Genomic DNA, 23742 nt, shown 5'->3' with positions numbered 1-23742 from the left:
GATCTAAATGGTCAGCTTGTGCGTATCATTTATGTAATACGGCTCGTCGTTGTCGCTACGGATGGATGCAAAATGGTTGTTTATTCAACATTTTCAATCCACCACACCGTGCCACAGTATCGTGGAATGAAGTGCCAAGGCAACTTCACATTAGGGACGAATTAGCTAAGCTTTTCCTGGGTTTCGCGTACAGCTTCCATTCCTTTTTTCTTTTCTATATAGGTGACCGTAGATGTTCCCTTTTTCCTAATTTTTAACCTCAATTTTAAGTATAATTTTGTGCAGTGCGTTTTCGATCCGTAGGTGAAGAAGCTGCGAGCATTTCGTTCTTCTCACCCCTTGTATAGCCGAAACATCGAAGCAACCATTGCCGTAAAAACACGAACCAACAACAAACCCGAGTGTTCTAAAAATACACAAAAAGAAGAAAATACATTAAGCTACTTGATTTTGCATGTGCGCTTTTGTGGAGAGTGCGTGTGTGTGTGAGTGCAGTGGCCTATCCGGCAGTGTAGAGCAGTGGAAAACCCCTGCGCAATACAGGGTGAAAGTGTGGTGAAGTGAAAAATTGATCTTACACGCAACCTGACCCTGGGGCTGGGGCAGGTAGGCGGTGGTGGTGGTGTACGATCGTCGGAGAGAAGGCGGAAGGCGGCTTGAATACATCGCACCCGCCATTGATAATTAGTGATGGTCAGCCGTGCTTGAAGGGCATTTCTAAGCCGGGTGTGTCCTATCTGAAGACGATAAGAAGGCGATAGACACATCACAACACCTCACGTTGATGTGAGCGAAATACCTCAAGAAACAAATCGCGCCATCATGTCGATATCGAACGGGAAAACATCTTCCGACATCGAGAATGTGGACTGGAACTCGTCCGGGATGTTGACACACACCAGGTAAGTTGCCGTCGCCGGGATCAAGTTCTAAAAGCCGTTCCGCTTCCTGCAGGTTTCGCTACACCTATGGTTAGGTGCCCATTAAGGCGTCCGGGGCGAATAATGTTTGCCAACCGGTTCCTTCTTGGTTCGTTGTTCGTGAAGCGCTCATGTCGGACGTCGTCTGTCTGCCATATTTTGCTACATTCTGTTTATTTCCTCTCATCTTTTAAGTCCGTTATATCCGTACCCGCAGAACCACAAGCCGTTGTGATGCTGTCCCTGGTCGATGAGACCACGATCTCTGTTTGGACCCTGTTTGGGCGCGCTGCGGAGAATGAGTTGACCTGGAACGTTCCGTTGGTGGAGTTTTTGTATCCATTTTGAGTAAAAAATGTGATATAATTCAAATGTTCGAGAACCCATCGTCCCGGTGACGGGAAAGTGGTTCGGAACAGGCAGACTGGCAGATGTATGGGTGGACCATTAACTAACGCTAGCCTAGACAATGATGGGTCAAGGTTTGGAAGTCAGTCAGCTATCTACAAAGGCACAAATTGCTTCCAGAAGCCTCCTCCTCCGTATATTGTAAGGAATTTATCTTGTTTAACCAAGAAAAATTGTAACCAAAATCCTTGGAAAAATGCGTCAGCGCCGCTGTTCTCTCACCCTTGAACACTTTTCTCAGCATTGGCGGGCGAGATTCACGTCATATCAAGCAGTAGTTTCTCGCTTTTTTAAATTATTCTGGCTACGCTTTTGCACGCAACTGTCCAAGGACAGTTGATTGGATCATCTACGCTATCTGCAGCTTCACTCCAATCCAACCTGTGACCAACTCCGCTTTCTTCAACGCAAATTATTCCCCCCACCCGGCCGAGATAAATGCCAGGTGACACAAATAAAGGAAAACGCGCAATTCGCCACGGTTCATTGGCCTTCCGCCATGCACCAAGCTCTGGCCGAAGTGAATGAACGTGACCCACGCAAAAATTAAGTTGAAAGCAAAAAAAAAAACTGTGCACGACTCAGCTTCGTGCACAATCTTCACTAAAACCGGTCCCTCTCTGTCTGTCTGATGGCGGTTTCTTTTTGCAATTCAAATAGCAACAGGAGCCACGGTACTGCATCGCATGCAATTGAAGGGAGTGTAGTTGAGATGACCGTACACCGAAACCCTTTTTGCGGCTTTGAGCGAAATGAGGAAGGGTTGTCGTTTTGGGCGCACGCGGGCGCAAAACCCCCGTTAATGAGCTGCCTGACCCCTAAGGTTAAGGTTGCTGGGCGGTGTAATTTGGTGGAGGCACTTTCTTCACGTGTGTTCTTCACACGATGTGTTTGGCTGCGTGTCCGCCGGTTTTCTGAAGGTTGGACCTGGTCGGTGCGATACTAGATGGAAATGTTTTCACCCAGACAATTAGCTAATGCGGATGGGTTGGAAGGGGCGAGAGGTTAATTAGGGAGGAAAGTGAGACGGGAGAACAAATACTACTGTGTTCGAAAAGTAAAGTGACTGCATTTTTTCCTTAAATGGTTTTTTTTTATTAGGCCAAATAAAAGTCATCACCTTCGAAGTAATCCCCTTCTGATGCAATGCACCTCTTCCACCTCTTTTCCCACTCCTCGAAGCAGGTGGAAAACGCGGATGCTGGGATGTCCTTTAATTCCGCCGTCGCTACGGCTTCTATCTCCTCGATAGTGTCAAAACGGTGTCCCCGAAGCGGCCGTTTTAGCTTATTGAACAGCCAGAAGTCGGCTGATGCCAAATCTGGCGAATACGGTGGCGGTTGCGTAACAATATGTGTGCCAGTTGTTGCGAAAAACTCACTCAAAATGCCGGCACCAGGCGAGACTTCACCCGGCACAACCCCAAAACATCTTACAGGATGGTGTTGACCGAGGCTTCGAAAATCCCAACACTTTCCGAAAGGTATCGTATCGTCAACCGACGATTGTTGACCACCAAATCCTTGATTTGGACGCGTCGGTGGCGTCGTCGGTCGTGGTAGATCCTCGTCTTCGACCTTCTCACGGCCATTCTTGAAATCACTGTACCATTTATACACATTTTACTTCGACATAGATTCTTCCCAGAAGACTTTTTGTAACATCCGCAATCTTTCCGTAGCGTTTATGTCATTGCGCAGACAAAATTTGATACAGGCGTGCGGCTCCACAAACTTGGACATGGTCAATATGGACAAAAACACTTGGCGCAGCGCTCCGAAAACAAATTGTCACCCTTAGCCGGGTTGATTTTGTGACTTGAAACGTTCAAAAACATACATATTGACAAACGAAAACTAAAAAACAAAGGGCTTTTATTGGCGCGCGAAATTTGACATCCAAAGTCACTTTACTTTTCGGACACAGTAGCATAATGTTTAGAAAATTAGAAATGTTCCGTGTGTTCCGATCTCCAACAATAGCCTATTTTGACTCCTTCAACATTTTCTTGCGTCTTTTGGTGGCTTGGTGGATTTATTGTTTCCTACCTTGGGTCTAATCTGTCCAGAAGGTGTGGGGTGATCCTTTACAAGAATGCCATCGCTTTTATAAATTCTCAATCTAAGCTGTCCATTTGTATTAAAGTACTGTTCATTTGGAATTTGGTCCCTTTATCTCATAGCATAGTAGAGCCCCCAGTGATGCTATCTGAAATTTTTTGAAACCTATGAGTAGGTGTTGGAGCACTTCCCTCTTTTGGAGTGGTTTCGACATGATCGTGCTTGTTTCAGTCATTATTAGCGATGTAGCTGCAGCGTAGACAATTAATTGCGCACAACCACTAAGAACTTGGTTCACGAGAAAAATAGGAAAATTCCTTAAAAACGTGTCTTCTACTTTTGAATATGTTTTCAAACGTTTTCGTAAACGTCAAAGTGTGGCTAGAATGGTTGAAAAAAATCGTCGTTCAGGAACAATGTCAGCTGGACTGGAAGATGTTGAGAGCGTTACAGGCTTACCTTGGTCTTTCGGATGGAGATATTACAAAAACATACGGTGCAGCATAAGTACCGTCAGAAGAATCGGATTCAATGCAAACTATCGCTCTTTTCGTGCCTCAAAGCAACCAAACAGAACTCTGAAGCATAATTAAAAAAATGTACGACCAGGTTCTAACGAGGTATGCGCGGGTTGCGTTCTTATGGATGACGAAACGTACGTACAAACAGATTTGGCGCAGGATTCTGGCCAATAAGTTCGTTTTTGCTGAACCATCAGCAAGCCATCTGCAGCTGTGGGCACAAAACACGGGTTTTTATAACAAATCAATCAATGAAATCGACAATTTATGAAGATCAGTGCCGGGAAAAGTGTGTTTTTTTGTATTTTATTAAAGCTCATAAAGGCCCAATTAAGCTCTGGCCAGATTTGCCAACTGCCCAACAGGCATACAATCTGAAAAAAAACAGCTACTGAAGTGGATAAAACAGTTGTGCGGCAACTTGTGAGAGGTATCAAAAGAAAGTTGCTTAAATTCATCCGTACATGAACAAAAATATTTTTCCTGAATTTTGTGATAAAAGAACAATAAAAAAACCTTTCGTTTGATGTAGAAATTATATTTTTACGTTAAAATTTTCTCGTTTTTCAGTGACCGAATTCTTCTAAATGAATGACACTAAGTTTCAGAATAACCGACTGACAGTTTAAAAAAATATTTCTGATGATACAGACTCAGCAGAAATTGTGTACGACAGTCCAATAGGCGATGGCTTCTGAGATGTGGGATTCGCAGCAAAGTAGGATTATCCATTATTAGTCCAAAGTTAATCCATTTCTATCCATGTGATCTTCTCCGTTTAGTGAATTAAAATCTGTACCACTTTTAACTGTAAACACTCGAAATTCTGAAATAGCCGTGTGCCTATCGACAATCGGCAACTTCTCTATGCTCGCGGCTACTACAGTTCAAATCTCGTTAGATTTTTCATTCGTTAGGGGCGCAAGTATTTGTAAAGGGTTTTTTTTCCCAGTGCTATCTCTCTCTCTATTCTCTGTTGTCTAGCCCCTTAGCAGCAAGTCTCATATCAATATACAAATCATCGTGACGACATTTTATTTAGCATGAAAAGCTTTGTTCCTGCTCCACAAACAAACAGCTTCTCCCTCCCCAAGGTTTTCTCCAGGAAATTTTTCTTCTCTCAAAGAAAATACTCACCTACAAGCTTGACAACTGCGTTGGCGTATGTAGTGTCCAATAGCGTTGCGCTGATGCAACGGTATTGTAGGAGGAAGCAGAAATTCCGAACGCCACAAAAGCAACTTCCCTTTTTTCCGGGTAAAAGCAAATGTTGCAAATGCTATCGGCCCATTTTTCCTCTTTAGAACAGGTCCTCTACGCTCTCTCTCTCTTTGTTTGGGGGCTCTGATTCAATCGATTGGATAGTTTGTTAGAGCTCGCGCATATTTGCACTATCGAAGCTTATGCGGTTTTTGCGGTGCAAAATGGACATGGGACAGCCAGCGCTTCGCAAAACACCCACGGCAACGGGGTTTTGTAAAACGCGTCACAAAGAGAACACCTGCTACACGACCGATCGACCGTCGTGTCGACGTCCCGCTGTCCCCTTAGTGGGGGTGATGGGGGCGATGGCAATGCTGTTGAGATTCATTCTAGCTGCTGCTGGGACGAGTCTCTCGCCCTCGACCAGATGGGACAAGAACGTGCCTGATACAATATTAAATTAGCTTCCCGTCCCGTTGTGCAAACCCTCTACTCACCCATTATCCTCTCGCCAAAGGGAAAATACCCGGCAACGGCAGGCAAATACACGTGCGCCGATGCATTCCTGCTGCATCGTGCTTCTGTTGGCTGCTGGAAACTGGAACGCAGGAGGTCTGTGTCGCGCGGCTCGTATTTTGAACCAGAAACACATCATAGGATAATGTGGGCGATTCCATGTTTACCGCGATGAAAGGAAAGGTGGTGAACGAGGAGGATATATTATCAGTGCAAACGCGCAAACAAAACGCAATCGTCGCCCGTCGTCGCGGTCTTCGTTCGCTGTTTTATCTTCGCTTTGTTTGGGGAGGTTGGTCGCGCTTAACCACTCGGTCAACACCGGACTAGGCCCCTGCTTAGTCGCTGTGTGTTTGTGTATTTGAAGGGGTTTGTGCGGCCCGGTTAATGATGACCCCAAGGCGGGAGGATAATGATGGCGATGATACTGGCCGAGTCAACATGGCGAATACACAGCCGGGTAGCACGCACAGGATTTAGCCTAGATTTAGACTTAATTTCACTTTACTCGGTAGCAAGTGTTTGCTTTTGCTACTGGCCTTGTGGCGCGATACAGACCACGGAGATAAAGGCATAATCTTATCAAACCACAAAGGGCGAGGATGATTCAGACGGTACACATAAACCATACACACCGATGTATGACCCACCAGGAAGGGAAAAATTGATTTGAAAATTCCAAGTACCTAAGCGATCTAATTAAATATGATCAATTAATGCTTTGATCGGCCACCCTAGGGTGCAGGTGTGCTTAGTGTGATAAGGATTGAATGGGGTGTCCAATATAAATTAATTATAAAATATTACGCTTTTAATTTTTGATCGAAAATTCCTGTTTTTTGCTCAGGAAACGTAGATGGTAACAACCATAAATGTTGACAATGTTCTAGGATTTGGAGGGACTAATTTCGGGAAGTTAATGTAGGTCAAATCAGAAATAGTATAATTACACAGGCTTCATAGTATGGATACTTTAATAGAGGAACCTAGAGGAACCTTTTCCTGTTCCCTAAATCCTGTCATGTTCAATAACTCTCTCTTTCTGTGGCTCTCACCGTTCTGACTGTGTGAAGGATCTGGGCGTTTTTGTCGACTCTAGGCTAACGTTCGCTAGTCACTTGGAGAACGTTGTCTCTGGGGCTATAGCAAAACTCTCGCAATGCTGCGTCGGTTGGCTTCGGATGCTGCTTTACTGCTGCGTTGATGCGCTCGATGCTGGAGTATGCCTCAGTAATTTGGTCGTCTACTACCATCACGGGTTCATGGGAACACGGGGGCGGGTTCAGAGGTATTTCACGCGGTTCACGTTATCGGCTGCTCGGTCTATTACCTTTAGAAACCCGCCGCACTCATGCCCAGTCCGTAGACGATCCTTTTTTTGCTATACTCTACCAATTTTTAAGTTCCTATCTATCGTCTTAGTCCTCATCCTCTGCTGGCCATCGCAACACGGCGCACAGCAGGGGCTGCGAATGATCCTTTACTGCGCGCTTTTCATGTCTTTAATTCTTCACTCCTCATCGTCTATAATCTACTTAACTCCCTTTGACCTCTTTTTTCCCCTAAAAGTTTAGCGATTCAGTTAGTTTTTTTAGGAAAATTCGTGTAGCCTTAGGCAGACAAATAGTGAAGCGTCATAAATAATAATAATAATAAAGAGGAGGACCTTTGGGAAAACATTTAGTTATAAAATAATAATCTACACCGAAGCGACTTTCATTTTGGATGCGTAATTAGCACCGACAACGGTAGAGATATTGATTAGATAATGATCATTTTGAAGCTCTTCTAGCTGAATTTTGTTAATTTGTTAATTTGTTTGTTTAATTTTAAGGGTCATAAATTGCCCACTCGAAGCTATCTAAGATGTAACTCAATTACGAGGTCTTTTGGGGTCGTCAATATGCAGTAGGACGAATAGCACGGATGCAAAACAATCACTATAATCGTTGAATTCTCGACACATATCGATAAAGGAATTGAAGGAACCAAAACGGGTACTGCGTTCCTGTACGTCAAGTAACGTATAGATTAAGTCTGGAAAGTAGCGTCGGCAAGTCGTGGCCGGTGCTTAAAAAATTCAGCCACAAACTCTGTGTTCAATACCCAACAGCGGCTAGCATCCATCGTAATTCACCTGAGGTCTTCAGAAGCGCAAAGTAAACTGGATGGATACGGCATGCAGTAAGCAAGTAGTGTCTTAATCGAGACCGGATCGTCGAGACCACACGCTAGATGTTTCAGCAGGCTTATCAGTTGATTACCCTTAGTGCTCTAGCTGGTCCGGGAAGTTCATCTACTGTCAAGGAGTACTCCAACATCTCTGACGCAGCTTTCACGTTCAAGGATAGAACCAGAACAGAGCACTCCTCGACGCAGAGCTATAAGCCGTTCGTGAAACACCAAAATCTGTATCCTATATAAGATTTCCTGGACTCTGTTGAGCTGGTCATGACTTCCGAGCTGGCATAGTCTTATCACCACGACTGACCGAAGTGGTGGCATTAATGTATCTGACAGAAAAATTAATTCTAATTCTAATCTAACATGATCAAAAAGACTTCTGCACTAGACCCAAGAATTCTAAAAGATTTCTCTTCTTTTTTATCTTGGCTTAACGAGATTACGCGGACCATCGAGGGGCTTTACTAGACCCTATCGATTTCACGTAGTTGTCATACCCCGTGTGCTGACTGCGGAGGTATGTTCCGGATGGGATTCCGGAACCCTGGTCTCTACCGCTGTTCAGGACCGCTCATTTTTAACGTGTTGTACACCCAAAAAATAGATTAAGAATCTCTATAACTACTCCACTCAATCACTCACCTCACTAATAATAATAAACCTACTCAAGAGTTACTCAAAATCTGATGCTTAACTCTCCGCAGGCTTTAACTTTACAGCCGCTAATTTTGCGACTAATATGTAAATGATCATTTCTAATTCTCACTTAAAGTAACGTTCACCCCTTGCGTCAACTTAAAACCCCCGGGAACGGGACGAACACTTGACTGGTTCCGTTCGATTCGTGTTTTGCAATTTTTCAAGTGCACCCGTGCCGCGTGCTTCGTTCGCTGCGCCCACCGGTGTGATGCAACCAGCCCGGGCTCTAATGTGCATTTTTCTCAAGTAGGTTCATCGTTTTGCGCCGTTACTAGGTGGTGCAGTGAGGTGCAAATTGAAAAAAAAACGCTGAGTGAAGAAAAACGGTGGAGAAAAATAAGTATTTGAAATGGATTTTACTGCGACAGCCCCAAAGCCTACCAAAGCCATACATATGGTCGCGCTTGTATTTGACGGATTTGGAACCAATTTTACTGTTTATAATCCGCAAGTAAGGGGGAAGATACATAAACCAAAAAGACTTGTCTGGAAAGGAGTATTCGCATGCCCCCTCGTCGTTATTTAATCAACGACCCAGACACACCATCGAACGAATAGGACGAGGTCACCACAATTTCCCGGTCACCCCGCCGGTAATTGCCCTCAAATTGAAAGATGATTATTGTCGGGTTGTAAATTGTGCAATATTGTGGCCGAGGAAAGCGGACAAACACTTTGCATCCCTCCCCCCCACTCCGTAATGTGGTGTGTATGTGCCCGTTCGGGACCTCATTAGAACTTTTATGACTCAATGGGAAGTATCCAAATGGCACAGAGTAAACGGGTAGCACCGGCAATAGCTACAATAGGAGTAGGAGAAGATTCCTGAAAGGGGAAGTTAGCTGGGAGAGGACCACTCCAGCTTTGTACTAGCGTTGTGCATGTCGTTTTTACCCCGTGATAATAAGCTGAACCGCCCGCCCATCCCACAACGATCTCTGACGTCAACGTGTCTGTGCGTTGTTTCGATTGCGAAAGTCGTTGTCTAAGCGTCTATTTGTGTCTCCGGCACTTGTACTGCCAAGTTTTGCATCTTGCCAAGCTCCCGGGCGAGAAACAACGTTTATCGAACTTTCCAGCTGCTGTTATTAGGAAGGCTTGGGCTTGCGGTGCATCATTTACTGATGACGTACAAAGTCGGTGGAGACGATCGTGCCGGATTTAGATGAAATGTTTTGGGTGACGCTGTGGTGGACACAAGCCTCCTATATTCCAACACTGATGATGTTATGCGAAGCTGGCTGTAGATCGCGATCGCAAATTTATGTCCGTCAGCACGCAGCAAGCAGGTGTTGTTGAGGCAGGCGCTTAGGTTTTTTTTCCCCCAGCCCTTAGGGTTAAGGTTCGTCGACCATAAACTGCACGGTTGGACGAATTTTCTACCCTTTCTGTGGGTGTGAGCAGCGGCCAAAGGGAAAGCCGTTTTTGGCGTGCTGTAATCGCACCATGGCACAAGGTTGCTGTTGGTCTGTGAGGTCCTATGTTTTTGTTTCGTTAAAAGAGGGTATCTAATCCGACGAGGAGCAATACCTGCTATCGATCATAAAGCCCACCGGTGCATGTCGCCAGTGTTGTGATACTGTGCCTTGTGCTTGTGATAAAATCGGCTAGGTTTCCTTGGAAAGATTAGCATACATAAAAGCATTTTTTTGCTGGAGGTGCACTGCGCTTGGGCGTTTAATAAAGCAACGGCCCATTCTAGCTTATGGCGATTTTCACCTCTACCTGCACCGCTTCGAGGACACCGGATAAAGTTGTATAACCAAAAGAAAAAAAAAAGATTCGAAAAGCAACTGTTGTATCACCTATCTCGACAATTTTCTTGTTTCTATCTTGTCAAATTATTATGGTTATTACTATCACTTCCCTTTCACTTCCTGCCTGAGGAACTGCTGAGGATGCATCAAGGGTGCCACATAAAAAGCATAGCTCGAGTCGTGTCGGGTCAGGTTTTTCACCTTCGGATCTCTCCAACTCGAATGCAATTCTGCAAAAGAAACGACAACAGAGATGGAGATGAAAATTCCGAAAACGAAAGCGAAACGAAGAAACACAAAAGGAAAAGCTAAGAAAGAGTGTATCGCGTCATCCTCTGCCAAGGTCAAGGTTTTTTTTTGTTTTTGTTTCGGCCACGATGGCTACACAGCATTCGTCGTTGGTGTAGATCTGCACTTTGCAGTTTAAGATCTGGCCGTAAACTTTCACCTTCTCCAAAATTGAAGGCCGCTGACTGTTTCCGGTATTATTAAAGATTGTTGCAGTATTTTTCATTGAAGCAGACATTAAATTAAGCTTAAAGTTAAGCTCGCAGTGGCAGGGATGGATAAAACATAAAGCAACGATGTGCATTCTTTGTTCTCGCTGTAGCAGCAACATATCTTGGGGGACTTAAGCGGTGCAGAAAGCAGACAGAGAACAAATAACAGCAAAAAAATTAATCCCACCCTTCAAGGGTGTTCTCTTTGTGTGTTCCTCTCCGAACACTGCTGGTGAACGTAAATTTTCTTTTGAACAAATCAATCCTGCACCCTCCCCCCCCCCCCCCCCCCCCTAAAAAAAAGAAGAGGCAAGTGACCGCGAGAGCTGAAAATCTTGCCCCGTGTCCTTGCGCTCCACAACACCCCGATTGTTCAATCCGATTTACTTCGGTGGCCTTCGCTGTTGTGTGTTCCCTGCCGATGCGGCTTACTGCGGGGTTTTATAAAGGTCCAATGAAAAGCGACACTCGTGGAGAGGCGATGGCCCCGAAGTTCATTTTTTGGAGTGCACTGGCCGGTATGTGGTGGGACATGATAAAAAAAGGTCAAGTGCGCTCGCGCTTGGTCGCTTGGTATGAAGGGCATTTTTGGAGTTGTACCTTACGTGGGAAATTGTGCCATAATTTGGAGATTACTTTACGGTTCTATGGCCATTAGGAGCTTTTTAGACGTTCTTATTGTACGGTATAGAGACATCATGGTAACATGGAGAAGAAAAAACAAACTTTTGTTAAGTCGCGCCATAACAAATCATGGACAAGTGAAACCATTTTTGATAGAGGATCGTTTACCGAAGGTTGATCTTTTACTGTTAATCGATTCTATATAATTATTGCACCGCTGTTTGAACTCCCAAGAAGAAGATATTATTGAGGAACAATTTAAGATTCGCTAGCTTCTTCAACTGCTTTCGGGCCGGACACAATCACCCACCCGAATGCATTTGTGAGCGAGGCTTCCGGAGATGGTGTGCGATCCGAATGGTTGCTATTGCGTCTACAAACAGCTGGTGGTGCTGCCAGGGCCAATGGCCCTTCTTTAGCATTCTGCTCACGTTTCCAGCTGGTCGATACGATCGACCGGTTGACCATGAAGCAGGGCTGCTGCTGCTGCACCGTGTTACGACGTGTAAAATGCGGAAGCATATCGAAGCAGCATGTATATCAGCAGTGATCGCTACAACTACGCATCACTGGTTTGAGTTTTAATCGCCACCGGAACGGAAGAGCTTCGACGCTTCAAAGGGGTACTCCGATGTTCTGAAATAACTGTCTGTTTGTAGCTCTTTTCCGGGCGAGAATGCTTCTTATGCTCGAAGAATATCCACTGGTGGTGGGAACTCCGGAATGGATGAAGGAATCCACTCCAACTCCGATGTATAAAAACCGGAGTTTACTCCGGGAAAAATCTGGTGTAACTTCGGAGCAATGCGGAATATACTCCGGAGTGATGCGGAGTTTGCCCTGGAGGAAATCTGGAGTTAAAATAAATTCGGAATAATTACTACGGAGTAATCTCCGGTATTATGTCCGCAATGCACTGCGGAATCAATTGCAGGTTACTCAAAGTCTTAAAGTACAGACAACTCCACAGTTGACTGTGAAGTTGAATCCGGAGTTGATATCGAAGATTACACCGGACTACTCCGGAGACATTTCTCCGAATTACTGCGGAGTAAATTTCGGAGTAATTACTCCGGATTGCTCCGTAGCAAACTTCGCATTACTCCGGAGTAAAATACGCTTGAATGACCGAAAGAATGACTCCTGAGCTACTCCGGAGTAAACTCCGGAATAACTCGGAGTCGGATTAATCCGAATCCGGGAAAAATTAGGATTAATCCATCACTAATATTAACAAAGATTTAAAATTTCCGGATCTGACTCTATTTCCCAATCCGGAGCTGTTGAGGATGAAACGACAGCGTAAACGGGAAAAGCTGATCATTGCCGACTACCAACCAAACGCTGGTGGGCGATTGACAAACCGCTACAATTGCTCAAAACACGTCCATGTCTGCACGGTCCAACCCTCACAGTCGGACATAAATCACGATTAAAGCGATTCACCAAATGTGACCTACCGAGCAACGGATTGGAAAAACCCGTTTTCCACATGCAATGTCACGATGGTGGGTAGATGGGGAAGGGGGGGTACGCACAGCATACTAGCACACCTCGCCCCAGCATGCCAATATTATTCTGATGACGTGCATCGTCCGCACAGAGAAGTGTGTCACACGGTGATGGAATTTCATGCGGAGGTTTTATACTCCTCCATTGAAAAGGGAAGGCCATTTTCCTCCCCCTTGGTTAGCTGCCTGTGTGTGTGTGTGTTGAGTGAACATTAATTTTCCTCGTCGCGCAGCCATTCCAGTTTGAGTGAGATATGTGTTAACGCGAGAACCGTGAGAAGTGCGTGTGTTTTGGTGGTCGGCGATCGGTGAATTGCTGCTGCATACATTTTACAGACATGCAAATGATCGAACCTGATGGAGCATTAAAAAAGCGAGGAGTTTTCGCTGCACGGTGTTCGAGAGGGAAATTTTCCCGGAGGAGACGGGGGGGGGGGGGGGGGGGGGCATCCTGTAGCAAAACCATTTAATGAGATTTAGTTGCCCTCGAGCCGTTGTACACGCTAAAAGGTTCCACTCGTTTTCGCTTGTAATAGCAATTGTAATAATCACCACGCTTATATGGCCTCGGAATTCCCATTTGGATATTAAAAGAAAATACCATTCGTCGTTGGGTTGGAATGGGACGGGCTGATAGTAGTTAGTTGATTAGAAGTGAATCGATACGTTGAGCAGTATACTATCACCACCGGTACACCGGTCCTGTGTACTCTCGCAGTCGCTAGAAAATGCCACCAGCTTATTTATATTTCAACGGTTAATGTATTGACATTAAGGATTGGCAGGCTTGACATGGAACAGTAGTTTAGTGTGTTGCTGGAAAAACACTATGCCGGAACGGAAATGTCATGTTGTCACACACCAGAAGGCGGGGGAGGGATCAGGGAAATGGGGTAGAGGTTACTTTGTGAAACTATTTCGACCTGAATTACTCGTGACGATGGCAATGATGGTGACGATGATGGTTTGTAAGTAAGGATAATGAGGACACCTAAGTCTTATTATTCGTTCCGATTGACAAACTGTGCCTGTGCAGTTGCTTTCAACTCTCTTTTAAGTCTTTTTTATCGATGAGAAGTATACAATTGTCAAATATGATAGCAAGGAAAAAGGATAAACTAGAGCCGTCGTTTATCTGCTAATCCAATATCCCGTTTTGTTGGACTAACTTCATCTCAGCTTAAGTCTACCAAGCAACCTATGTTCATGTGGGCGGTCTGAAAGGTATTTACGGACTGAGTCGTCCGGTGCCACTCTCGTGACGTGGTCAGCACATCGAAACCTGACGAAGTAGCGAAGCAGACAACCAAAAAATGGTAATATCACTGTATCTATGCCCGTCAGTGTCGTGGCGGCTCCTCCATTGCCCATCCACACATACAATGCCAAAAAAATCCTACTGAGCATTTTTCTACCGAACCGAGGAAAAGAGGTTCTCATCAACTATGGACAAGATCAGAGAGCATGTCTCAGAGGGTCAGTATTGTCTCAGCTTTATTCATCAGGGATAGGTGTTTTTAACATTCCTCAGGGTGCCAGCCAGCTCACTTGCACATAACTCTACATCTATGTTGTCATCGGGGCTCAAATTTGTCTTCAAATAGATTAAATTTTTGGACGGCTTTAAAGGAGCGATCACCTATTTGTACAATTTCTCCGCATAAATCAGTATATCTCCATCCCGTGGACTTGTGCTTAATCCTTCTTTAAGCTTTTGCTAAGCAAAAGAGCCTCAAATGAATTATGTCTACGTCATCAGCGCATATCAGGATCTGGAATTACTTGTAGAGTTGAAGTTTCGAATGTTGGATGATTGATTTAATTTATATTAGAAATTTTTGTATCATCGATGTACACTTCACTGTGCAGGAAGTTAATGGATGAAACGTCTTCACTGATGAAGGTAAAAATTATAAAAATCTAATAAAACTCTTCTTGCTGCTTAACACAAACTCCTATTTTGATCCACTTGGGATTCATTCAATCTGTTTAGCGGCCCGATGGTAGAGGCGATCCACTACGGTCTTCGTATGGCAAGACGTGGAATCAAATCCCATCCGGACCGTTACCCTGTAGTGTTCCCCAAACTATCTATTCAACTACGTGGTATCAATAAGTCGCGTAAGCTAGAAGATGGACTAGCATGACTTGGCAGGTCGTTAAGCTAAGAAGACTTGTCTTTTGTTGCGCTAGGTCAGCCACACGATAAACCCAAGACTGTCCTAGACAAGCTTAATAGACTGGCTTAGTTAACGATGCTGATCCAATCTTGTTTAAAATTCAAATGAACCTCGCTACCGACCCTAGGAGTCGATTGGAGTATGAATACGAATGTGATATCAAAAATGAAGAAGTGATACTTCAAATAAATACTCAATAATTGTTCCAAATAATCTGTACTAACTAAAGTAGATAGAAGGTGTAAGTATAGTTTGTCGAAGTATTTCTACAATCAATTAGCCAAGTGCGTATGGGGGATGTATAAGAGTTCGTTTCAAACGTTGCAACAGATCCGATTCTGCAAGTCCTTTGCCAGCTGCCACCACCGGTTGACAGTGATAAACTTTACAACTTATGACTAACCTAGAAAAAAAAACTATGGTGTGCCTAGATTGCGACGTCAACGCAATGTTTCCATTTTCTGATGCACCGCTCTCTAGAGTTTAGGGTAGACTCGGCACACACCAATCTCGTACAACCGGTTCTCCCTGTCCTATATGGTGGTGAATCGATTTGCAATACGATCTGATTGCAGTAGGAAAAAAAAGACGGTCTTTCGCGAACGTCATGTACTCGTACAACAAGAACCAATCTACCACAGAAAGTGTATGGTGCGGTTTATTGTACTAGAATCTCTTATCACTAAACCTAGCGCGGAACCCCGGAAAAGTAAACGCATACAATATACCACCTAATGGGTGTTGAAGTTTAGATTCAAAGTGCAGTGTGTTTAATTGATCGATCGATCGCTAGACGCCCTTATTAGTAAGGGCCTGACTTAGCCGTGGCGCGTACCGTGTGTGCGTGCATTAATAATAATAATTGATTTTCCAAATCATCAATCATCAAACCTTATCGCTCTTGGTTATGTACATGTTCTAGGTACCGTTCACCGTCCTGTTGCACTTTACCACACGACTGATAAGCTCTTTTTAATGCATTCTCCCGCTGTGTCACGATCGGTGACATGGTTCGCTGTGTCTGGTCGTTGGAAGGTTACATATAGGGTTTTGCTACGATGGAATATGCTGCGGGATTGTCGACGAAGGAACTTTCGCCCATTTCGACCGGAGTGATGCGCGTGCCGATGACTTCTGTGTCTTATCACGAATGACCTCACTTCTTATGCCCTGAAACGACACAGTTCGGTGCCGATGGTTCTAATCTGAAAAGCGAGAGCTGAGTATCACGTGCTCTCATGTGTCTTTTGGTTTACTTTAAGGGAAACGGAAAACGAGTTTGGATCATCAGTTTGTTTTGTGTCTTTGCCGGGAACTAGTGGTAGGACGTCATTGCGGTGATAAGCGGAGGTTGGGTCGCTCTTAATGATTTTTTTTTTGCTTGATGCGAATTCTCTTTAGCATCAGCAATGCATGTTCTATTAATACTGTTAGAAAACAAGAGATTCTGATAAGTGTTACCAAAAAAAATCTAAACGAGAAATTCGTTCCATTTATTCTAATTCTATCTATGTATATTTTTTTTTTTTATTCATAAGGGACGGCCAGGCCGTATTGCTTACAATAAACTTAAAATTAGTATACTCCTTTCCTCTTTGCTGGGAGACATTTCCTTCTCCGAGCTGTGAAAGGGCACCATATCCCGGGTGTGCTCGGTTGTTCCGTTGCGTAAGTTCCGTCATCCAAAGCCAAAGTCGTGTTCTTAGCGAGGGTCTTATCGTGTGAGGGTAACTTATCCCGGGGTATGTCAGGCGTTTCCATGCTCGTGGTCCAGGTGGTAGCGGGGGTCTTGATCGTTTTCCATTTCGAAGATTCTAATTCTATCTATGTATATTGAACATACTAGAATATTGTGTAAGATATTGTCCGGGGGTTCTTTAAGAACATTTTTTTGACCATACTACCAGAGCAATTCTCGTCTAATGGTTATTTAAATCCCCGGATGTAGAGCAACTGTCTCGCTCGCTAGTTTCTCGCTCCAAGCGAGCCCATCTTGTCATCTTGTCACCGGATATGTGTATCCATTCTACATGATGGTATTAGAATAAGCAACAAAGAAAAATCCCCAAGTAACTTTCACATCCATCCGGCATTAGCATTCAGGATAGAATAAGAAATCTGTGTTACCAGGTAGGTCTTTTTTTAAACATCCCAGGAACTGGGAAATAGGTCACCTCATCATCATCATGATCATAGAAATCGGGAAACAAAAACGCCTATCCCTGCTGCATGATGCTCCAATGTATGGCGATAATTAAATGGGAAAGCCACAAGGCTTCTACCCCCTTCTCCGTCCCATGCGCCTTTCAGAGCAGGGTGATTTATTACTCCTGACTAGCAAAAGGAACTACACTACTAATACATGTGAAATAGCACACTAAATCGTGTACTTCGTGTTTTTCACCTCCGGGAGAGTGTGGCATCCTTGACCCACTTAATACTTTGCTAATATCAGCTTCCGGATTCCGGGTTCGGATGGACGTTAGCGTTTGGTACGGAAGCGTCATTTCAATGCCAAAAGTAATGCCCCGCGATTACCACCGATTGCTATCACAACCGCGTCCTTGATGCTATACGTGTGTAGTTTTATTTTTCGATTCAAGTTAGATCAACCGAGTGAGAGCACTCTTTATCACGCAACGTCGTTATGAGTGCGTGGTTTTTCCTCATTACGAACACGTATGTGTCGCTTTTCTAATGTCCGTTTCCAGCAAGCAATTCGTAACTGTGATAGTTGTTTATATGTCCGAGGACATACCGCTCGCACGATTGAAATTAATTCGATATTTGATGGTTGATAAGTGTGCTCTACTCCCTGTGCCGTTCAGCCGCCGTGAGCTTCGTGAAAATGGACCACCAACAACCAACACCGCCCCATTTGCGTTGCGGTCATTTACCGCTTGTGCTAGAAAATCTGAAACAAACACCCGGTACCTTATATTTACTCTGTTCCGTTCCGTTTGCAATTCCCTCCCCACCCCAACCCGTGACACTTTTGTTTGTTTTGACTACCACCGTATTTGGGTGCTTCCTGCATTTTTCATACACCTGTAAAACCAAACTGCACCTCGACTCTGATGCCATGCGCTTTTTTGTTCTGTGTCTTTTCCTTTCCATTGCAGGTACGGTTCCACCAGCAGTCAGGTGTCGCAGAGCAGTGGCGACATTTGCCGCATCTGTCACTGCGAGTCGGACACCCTGAACCCGTTGCTGACGCCCTGCTACTGCTCCGGAAGTCTAAAGTTCGTGCACCAGACCTGTCTGCAGCAATGGCTGACGGCGTCGGAAACGAATGCCTGCGAACTGTGCAAGTTCCCGTTTATCATGCACACGAAAATCAAACCGTTCAACGAGGTAAGTGGAGGAGTGTGCGGTGTGGTGTCGCCGTCGCGTCGTTGTTGCCGTTAAAACTACCGCCATCGGTGGCGTCCGTCAGCGGAAAATCGAATGCAAAACAAGAGAGGTCGTCCACTTGCTTCGAAGGCGTACCATACTGTTGGCGCTTTGACTATTATTGGGAGTGATGTTGACTTCTTATTTGCTGGCAAATTTTATTTTAGATCACTTTCAGACCACCGATCGCATCATTCTGTTTTCTCGCGGTCTTTCCCAGGGCCGACGGTCCGAGAGCGTTAACAACGAAACCAAACACACGACAGTGTTGTGATGCATTTACCAAGTCAATTTGCAACCGGACACTAATCGGGTCCGACATTCTTGCTTGCTAACCACCGTTTGTGTCCGTGTGTGTGTGTGATGTGTACCGCAAACAAAAGGGTCATGTCCCCTGCCTTGATGGTGTGTTGCTTCCGAAGGACACGCGAACCGTGTGCATCTGCAGTATATGGCCAACACTTGGTTCTGTGCATAAACCTTGAAGAGAACAGAAGACACGTACGAGAGTGTGGGTTGTTACATTGACCTATATTTTTGTCGCACCATGTGGCCATCCCTATCGCCACTTGAAGGGCCAATTGCTCTGTAGAATTTTTTGTTTGGCTCACAGCTTCTTTTTTTTAAATGCCCGTTTCGGTGTGTTTTGTTTAAAAATTCCTTCTGCCGCGTGTGTACGGTGTGCTAGGCCAACACAAAAAAAAAAGAAAGACACCATACTTCCCACGTGTGGTTCTTAGAACAGATCTCTAATGGTAATATGCAACAACAACACACTTCAGTTTCAATTCGCCGCTTTTCTATGGCAATAAATAACTCCCGTTACGGCTCATTACACACCGTATGTTCTTCTTGTGGTCTGCATTGAAGGCCATTTATTTTGCTGGAATGGATGGGACATGTGCAAAGTGGTCTTCTTGGTGGTTGGGTGGCCTGGCAACATGACGGACAGGGGCAGCCTGAAACCCTGACATGCTGAGTGATATTTTGAAGCTGTTCCAGCTGTTTCGCTGCTCGCCAACATCCTGTTCCTGGTTGCGCACGTCACAAGCTCTCCCGAACGTGATAAGCACAGTTCGTGCATTTTTAATGCGTTCACTTACGAACAACCGCATCAACCGGTTGATGAGCCGTTTTGGAGGAACTCGTTAATGTACGCCGAGAGCATTATTCCCGGGAAGGGATTTATCATACTCACTCAAGAAGGGAGACATCGTCAGAAAGGAAACGTTGGCGTTTGCATTCATACATCTATATAAAGCCTTTGTTTTTATTGTTTTGTTAGGTCATATACATATCTATCGTTTGGGCGTGAAGAATATAAGACAAACATCTAGATTTGAAGATGATAAAATGCCGAAAGACTCCCACAGGAGCTACCGAATTGTTTTACGGCTATTTTTATAGCACTCGTCGCGAAGCTGCTCTCTTTATTGTTGTCCCGCTCCCCACGCTGTCCCCCAATTCAGATAGCGACCAAATTGTTTATAGACATACCACCCCAAACCTAACGGACCTGCTGGACGTGTCGGGTTCGCGCGCACGGTCTCATACACCGGCACGCGGTATTTTGAAGTTCAAGTTCGAAGATCGATTCCAGTCCCGTCTCACGTGTCGTGACGAAGAATAATTATGGTGTATATATGGGTGGTGGGAAAAATTATACCTTCCGCGCGCTCGCCCCTATGTATTTAGAAGCGGCGCGTCAAGAAACAACGACGAGGAATTAATAAACAAAAGGGAAACACTAATCGTTCGTCAGCCTCGTGTAAAAAAGAGCTGCAGGTTCACTCTCGAAATCGCATCACACGCGGTTTTTTTTTTTTTTTGGAGGCCATTAGAAGCAGTAGTACACAAAAGACACCCAAATTAGATCAACTGTGGACATCAATTCTCGACCGCGAAACACGTTATTCGTCAAGAACGCAGATAGTTTAAAAACCTGTCATCCATTACTACTGCAGGGTCATCCAAGGCTTTGGAGTTGGGCGTGTGATGCGATTAATGAAGCGTTCTTTTTTGTGTTGTTGAATAAATTCGTTTAAAATGTAAATTATTGTGCGTCTGTCGCGGACGACGGAGGCGAATGAATCACCCAGTGTAGGACATTTTTCAAATTGAAATATTATTTTCGTTTCAAGTTATTTATTCATCTGTTTTTATTTCCATTTCCCTCCCTCCCTCTCCCGATTTGTAGTGGCGCAGTTTGGATATGTCCGGTGTGGAGCGGCGTCGACTGTGCTGCGCGGTACTATTCCACTGTGCGGCCGGTTTGTGCGTCATTTGGTCGCTGTGCGTGCTGATCGAACGGGCTACCGAGGAGGTACGACGGGGACAGATCGGATGGCCGTTCTGGACGAAGCTAATCGTGGTGACGGTCGGGCTGACCGGTGGCGTCGTGTTTATGTACATCCAGTGCAAACAGTACTTGAACCTGTGCAACCGTTGGCGGGCTAGAAATCGGTAACAAAAGACCTCGCATTTTCTTGTCCTTCTGTAAAGGGCATCTTACTTCATCATGTAGAAGCATCAACGGTTATGGTAAACACTCCAGATGAAATGGTAGACTAAGCTAGGTGATATTGTAATGGCTTCTGATGACACGGTAGACAACTTCCTTTTATTGTAAAGCTAACAGATGATATTTTAATCGCATCAGATATCGTGCGTAGTCTGCAGTATTTACCATAATCGTTGATGCTTTTACACTATCAACGGATTAACCCGGTAAGAGCATCCTAAGTAATGATCTTCTCCCTTTCTCCCCTTTTTCAGCATACTGCTCATACAGAACGTGCCGGAAAAGATTCACCCACCGCAATCGCCCCAGATGCCACAGTTTCGTCGCGTCCGTACGGCAGCTACCTCGGGACAACCACTCGGCGGCGGCGGCGGTACGATGGGTATCAATGCGGTCAACAATGCTGTGACGGCATCGGTGGCGGCTGCCGCAGCACGTCAATCATCGTTCGATCATCCGCTCGGTGCGGCAACGGTAAATGTCAGTATTGGAGGGCCCTCTACCGGAGCAACGGGCGGCGGCGGTGGTAACCATTGCGAGCTGCAGCTCAATCAGCAGGGCCAAATCATAGCGGCCAACATCGAGAGTAATTCGATCGGCGGGTACGATCGTGACTGGACGCTGGACGACATTAGCCAGGTGTCGTTCAAACCGTGTCTGCAGGGTAGCGGAAGCTTAACGCCGATGCCGTTTCACGATTCGGTGCACAACATTTGCGAAACAACGACCGGGAGCGGTAGCGGTATTATGGTGATGAGTGCGACCTCAGGGACGGCCGGCGGGACTGCTGCGCAGAACGGTAGCAATAATAATGGGAGTAGCCATCGTTACTCAACCGTATCCACCTCATCGAATCAGTGTGGTACGGAGCAGATGGCCAGCAATGCAACCGGACCCGAGCTCACCTTGCTCAGCAAGCTCAACAATGGTGTGGTTGAGCGAAGTAGAAGTAACTCCCCGAATGTTGTACCACCCGTAGTGACAACGAGCACTACCACCACCACACTGGCGGCTGTACCGACGCCCGGTGCAATGGGACGGTACGTGAATTCGGCCATATTCCTCGAAAATCGTGATATTTTAAATGATCCCTCCATGGGACCGACGGGTGGACAGGATGATATGTCCAGCAAACTGTACCACCGCCATTCTACTACCGGGCCTGGCGCGTCCGGGTTTGCTCGCGATGAATACTCCCAGACTGCCGGCACGTTTGGTGGTCCACACGCCGAGCAAAACAAATCATTCCGTCGCTATTCTGACACGAAGCTGCTGCAGAAGCAATCGCTAAGCTTCCCGCAGGAACCGCTCGCCCTGTGCGAGATCGGTACGCACACCAAAGACCAGCTATTGCTCAATCCCAAAAGCATCATCTACGACATGACGAGTCTGCTTGGTCCGGCAGTTGATCTGAAGGAACAGGCGACGAACGGATCTGATCGATCCCTCCTCACTGGTGGTGGTGATGGGGTGGTGGGTAATCGCCATCATCACACTCACCATCATCACCATCATCATCATCATCCGCATCATCATTATAGGCATCATCATGGTGGTGGTGCATATCATCATCATCCGCTTGCATCGCCCGACGGACGATCGGGTGACGATTCCATCCAGCAGCAGCAGCAGCAGCAGAACGCGCTCCAGACGACTGACATCCAGTTCGAAAGCGGTGGCCCACTGGATGATGATGCGCTCGAGATGAACATACAGGAGATACTGGAGTACGATCAGCAACAGCAGCATTATCCTCGTGGCGTTGTTGAGCAACGGCTGTCGCTTGAGAACATCCTGCAGTCGTCGTATCACGATGATCCGGGTACGGTGCCGATTCGTCCGTACTACGACCACCATGGCCATTCGATGCTGTCGCTTAGTCTCGCCAGCAAAACACCTCCTCCTCATCCTCCTTCCGCTCTCCTCACCACGGGTAGTAGTCACGTACCGGCACTGTCCACCGACTATCCTTATCCGCGCTCAACGATGGCCGGTACCGTCGTCGTAGCGGATAGTCCCTATCCGCAGCAGCAGCAGCAGCAACAGGTGCCGACACATCCGCAACTGCAGCAGCAACGATCGCACTGCTGTGGCGAAACATCGGACGCGTCCCGTTTCGCCAACGACAGCAACAAGCTAAAGTTGTTCAAATCTTTGCCCAACCTGAGCGCGAGCAGTGAAAATCTGCTACCGTAGATTGCGCAGGAGGGAGCAGATTTGAAACGAATTATTTAGCATGAGGCTGACCACGGATGCCCTACATCCTTTTAGCGTGGCGTAGTGCGTTAGTGTAAAGGCAGGAGAAGAGAACAGACAAGTGAAGAAACGTAATATATTTGTGATTGTTCGCTAGAGTAAACCAACCGCTGTAGATGATATTTTAGCAGGGTTTTAAGAAGCATTCATTATAAGGGATGTGCATGTTTGTGTGTGCGCGCGTGCGTGTGTATGTATGCGAGTGTGAGTGAGTAGGAATGAATGTGTAATGGGATTTTTAGAACCGGAAAGTAAGGGACGTAGCAAAACAAAAGGACCGTATCGGCGGGCCATGCGTACGAGATTGAACAGAAGAAATGAATTGTGTGAAAATTAGTGATAAAGAAAACGGGAAAAGAAATGTTCTAACAAAAAGAAGCAGGGCGCCAGTTTCTCACTCTTCTCCCCGTTTCTTCTTGTAATCCCATCTATACTCTCTACTACAGTAGTGCAGCCACGTTTTAACGATGCAAAATATTTGCAAAGCCA

At 45.6% G+C, this 23742-nt stretch overlaps 4 protein-coding genes across 4 annotated transcripts in view; 3 read left to right on the top strand and 1 right to left on the bottom strand.

The window, feature by feature from the left end:
- Positions 1-23742, top strand: part of LOC126562971 (eukaryotic translation initiation factor 4E1) — a 436138-nt gene that overhangs the window by 6118 nt on the left and 406278 nt on the right. The gene's annotated exons all lie outside the window — the stretch shown is intronic.
- Positions 1-23742, bottom strand: part of LOC126563070 (protein lethal(2)essential for life-like) — a 566897-nt gene that overhangs the window by 222511 nt on the left and 320644 nt on the right. The gene's annotated exons all lie outside the window — the stretch shown is intronic.
- Positions 1-23742, top strand: part of LOC126560911 (phosphatidate cytidylyltransferase, photoreceptor-specific) — a 170435-nt gene that overhangs the window by 132567 nt on the left and 14126 nt on the right. The window lies entirely within an intron of this gene.
- On the top strand, positions 802-23193 carry LOC126561632 (uncharacterized). The gene is made up of 4 exons (XM_050217900.1): positions 802-902; positions 18206-18437; positions 20674-20939; positions 21252-23193. The coding sequence occupies exons 1-4, from the start codon at positions 823-825 to the stop codon at positions 23191-23193; spliced, it is 2520 nt and encodes an 839-aa protein (XP_050073857.1). The 5' UTR covers positions 802-822.

This window comes from Anopheles maculipalpis, chromosome 3RL (assembly GCF_943734695.1).
Source record: "Anopheles maculipalpis chromosome 3RL, idAnoMacuDA_375_x, whole genome shotgun sequence".
Classification (NCBI taxonomy): Eukaryota; Metazoa; Arthropoda; class Insecta; order Diptera; family Culicidae; genus Anopheles; species Anopheles maculipalpis.
Note: the sequence above shows the minus strand (reverse complement) of the source record. Positions and strands in the feature narration are given on the sequence as shown.